This window comes from Borostomias antarcticus (genome assembly GCF_949987555.1).
Source record: "Borostomias antarcticus genome assembly, chromosome: 25".
Lineage (NCBI taxonomy): Eukaryota > Metazoa > Chordata > Actinopteri > Stomiiformes > Stomiidae > Borostomias > Borostomias antarcticus.
The window spans coordinates 3886592-3890215 of NC_140258.1; the positions used below are offsets into that span (position 1 = coordinate 3886592).

Below are 3624 nucleotides of genomic sequence, written 5' to 3' on the forward strand. Positions count from 1 at the left end.
CCCCTACCTCCCCCTGACCCCCTACCTCCCCCTACCTCCCCCTACCTCCCCCTGACCCCCTACCTCCCCCTGACCCCCCTGACCCCCTACCTCCCCCTGACCCCCTACCTCCCCCTGACCCCCCTGACCCCCTACCTCCCCCTGACCCCCTACCTCCCCCTGACCCCCCTGACCCCCTACCTCCCCCTGACCCCCTACCTCCCCCTGACCCCCTACCTCCCCCTGACCCCCTACCTCCCCCTGACCCCCTACCTCCCCCTGACCCCCTACCTCCCTGACCCCCTACCTCCCCCTGACCCCCTACCTCCCCCTGACCCCCTACCTCCCCCTGACCCCCTACCTCCCCCTGACCCCCTACCTCCCTGACCCCCTACCTCCCCCTGACCCCCTGACCCCCTGACCCCCTACCTCCCCCTGACCCCCTACCTCCCCCTGACCCCCTACCTCCCTGACCCCCTACCTCCCCCTACCTCCCCCTGACCCCCTACCTCCCCCTGACCCCCTACCTCCCCCTGACCCCCTACCTCCCCCTGACCCCCCTACCTCCCCCAGACCCCCTACCTCCCCCAGACCCCCTACCTCCCCCTGACCCCCTACCTCCCCCTGACCCCCCTGACCCCCTACCTCCCTGACCCCCTACCTCCCCCTACCTCCCCCTACCTCCCCCTGACCCCCCTGACCCCCTACCTCCCCCTACCTCCCCCTGACCCCCTACCTCCCCCTGACCCCCTACCTCCCCCTGACCCCCTACCTCCCCCTGACCCCCTACCTCCCCCAGACCCCCTACCTCCCCCAGACCCCCTACCTCCCCCTGACCCCCTACCTCCCCCTGACCCCCTACCTCCCCCTGACCCCCCTGACCCCCTACCTCCCCCTGACCCCCTACCTCCCCCTGACCCCCTACCTCCCGCTCCCCCCCCAAACTCTCCCCACCCAACTCTCCCCCCCCGCCCCCCCCCAAACACCCCCCCCCCTGGTTAGCCCGGCCAGACCCCCTACCTCCCGCTCCCCCCCCCCAAACACCCCCCCCTCCCCAACCCTCCCCCCCAAACACCCCCGCCCCCCCAAACCCCCCCCCCCCCCCAACCCTCCCCCCTGCCCTACTTCATACCTCTGTGGTTGTGGTCTGTGGTGTACCCCTAGCGGCCGCGCTACGCCGAGCTGAGGCAGGTGATGACCCAGATTCCCAACGTCAACATGGAGGCTCTGGACCAGTACGACCACCGCCTGCTGGACCCCACCGCCCCCAAGGTCGGGGACAAGAAGAGGAAAGACCAGTTCAAGAAGCTCATCGCCGGAACCGTGGGGGTGCGTACCGCCGTACGCCACCAGAGGGAGCTGTTCCTCTTCTAAATAGGAGTTATTTTGTCTGGATGGTTTGCTTAATATGCTGAATGACAGATTTTTTTTCAAGCATTTTATACATTTTGGCTTTACAATTAAGTCTTATATCTATAACGAGTGTGCAGAATAAATGCTCAACTCTCTTAATCTGACCCCCTTACAGAAAGCTCTGGGCCAGCAGTTTAAAAAGGAGGTACATATCCGGAATCTTCCGTCTCTCTTTAAGAAGCTGAAGCAGGAGAAGAGGGACATGGAGGAGAGCGAGACGTTAGGCCTGTCAACGCTCTTCTCCCCCCAGCAGGGCGACGTCTAGACATCCAGCACAGCTGTACCTCCCAACGAACTAGAACACACACACTCACCTCCCTCTCCCACAAAACTGCAAGGACTTTGACTGGACAAGCTCAACACACAGATGATTTTCACCTCGGCAGGAAGTACCGAGAAGGGTACGACGATGTCCTGTAAACGGAACGGATAAAATGACAAACTGGACAGACTGGAGTTGCGGAACTCTTCGGACGCGAATATGAAAACGGAGCGTTTGCTGTTGCTACTACAGACCCTTTCAGACAGCAGTGGAAGTGCGCGAGTCATACATTTCTTCACACCTCTTCGTTAGCGTAACACGTTTAGACTACGTTTTGTGTTAGTGTAGCGCCACGCCCTCTAGGGAGCCGCCACAGTGCTGAACACAGCCGCGTTGCGCCACGGGCCACGCCCTCGGAACACAGCCGCGTTGTGCCAGGAGCCACGCCCTCAGCTACGACGACTCAGGAAGTCACGGACGTCACCAACCGCAGAATGGGATTCAGTTGACGACTAAAAGGCCGCCTGAATAACAATTCCAACAGTCGCGGTCGGCCATCCGGAAGAGAGAGTCGGCTAGCGGTCTCTCTCCAGCCCGTGACCACGACTCCCACGGCCGACGAGGAGGGTCGCCGTAGAGGGGCGGATCCTCACGCCGCATGTTAAACGAAGCACCGTGGGTAACGGCGGCCCAATACGCCACTCCCCTGTGGGATGCGGCCATATTGGGATCTGGCGAGACCAGGGCGTGAACCCCGGTCCCTGGTGGGCAGCGAAGTTGAGGGAAGCTGATATCATGTCCACCCAGTTTATTTTTGAATACAGCAACTACAGGAGGGAAAACGACCTGGGAAGTCTAGTGATTTTGCCATCGATGTGTCTTTTTGTTTTTCCACTGGTTCTCCCAATTATGAACGAATGAGAAACCACGGAACTACGTTCCTCCAGCCTGGCTTCTTGATAGTGAGTTCATATTCAATACCACCTGTTGCAAAGACCCCCCCACCACCCTCCCAGTACGTCTCAGAAATCAAACTGTCGTCTGAAATGACGAGAGACGAGTGTGAGGAGATCCCTGTATCACGTTAAGGTGTCAGGCTGATGCGTTTGGCCCTCAGGGTTGTGCTTGTTCATAGGCTGCAACGCGGGGAATTGAATATGAGCTTGAAGCCACATACTATGACGCCGCCATTTTGGAGAATGAAAGTCCCAATGAGAGTCGACCAAACTGATGAGATCTTTCCCCAAATCACTATGTCCATTGATTGTTCACACGTGGCCATTTTTTTATACATTCTATTCAACACTAAAGAAAAAAATGATCTGTTCTTGTACAGGCAAAGGTGTATTTAAATTGTAGTTCTGTTTATATCCTGCTGTTTCTAAATAAAATATGACATGAAAGTCATTTTCTGGGCTCAAGAGCACTTGGTTTATCCACGACCAACGATGTAACGCTGAGCAGGGCTGGATCAGACCACAGGCCCTGCCCTCAGCCACTAGGGGGCGCCCCACTGGTGTACAAATATTATTATTATTCTTTTATTTATTCTTTATTTCTTTCCGGGGGTAGCCCATTGAGCCTCATTTTCAGTGTCCTGGTTGCAAAGCAATACAAAAACTTTGTACTTACACATTAAAACGGATTACATTATTTACATTAATATTAAAATTATCATTATTAATTTATCATTTCAGGACCTAACACGTCTTTTTACTCGCCATACAGTGATGAACACAAATACACCCGGAGAATGAGCGGTGACAACGCCACACACACAGACTCACACACACCTCACACACAGACTCACACACACCTCACACACAGACTCACACACACCTCACACACACAGACTCACACACACCTCACACACAGACTCACACACACCTCACACACACAGACTCACACACACCTCACACACAGACTCACACACACCTCACACACACACTCACACACACACTCACACACAC

General features: G+C 56.6%; 1 protein-coding gene across 1 annotated transcript in view; it reads left to right on the top strand.

The window, feature by feature from the left end:
- Positions 1–2945, top strand: part of xpo5 (exportin 5) — a 25564-nt gene extending 22619 nt beyond the window's left edge. The window contains exons 32-33 of the mRNA XM_084458614.1: positions 1144–1308; positions 1508–2945. Of these exons, the coding sequence (XP_084314740.1) occupies positions 1144–1308; positions 1508–1657 (315 nt within the window). The 3' untranslated portion in view covers positions 1658–2945. The remainder of the gene's footprint in view (positions 1–1143; positions 1309–1507) is intronic.
- Positions 2946–3624: the final 679 nt, after the last annotated feature.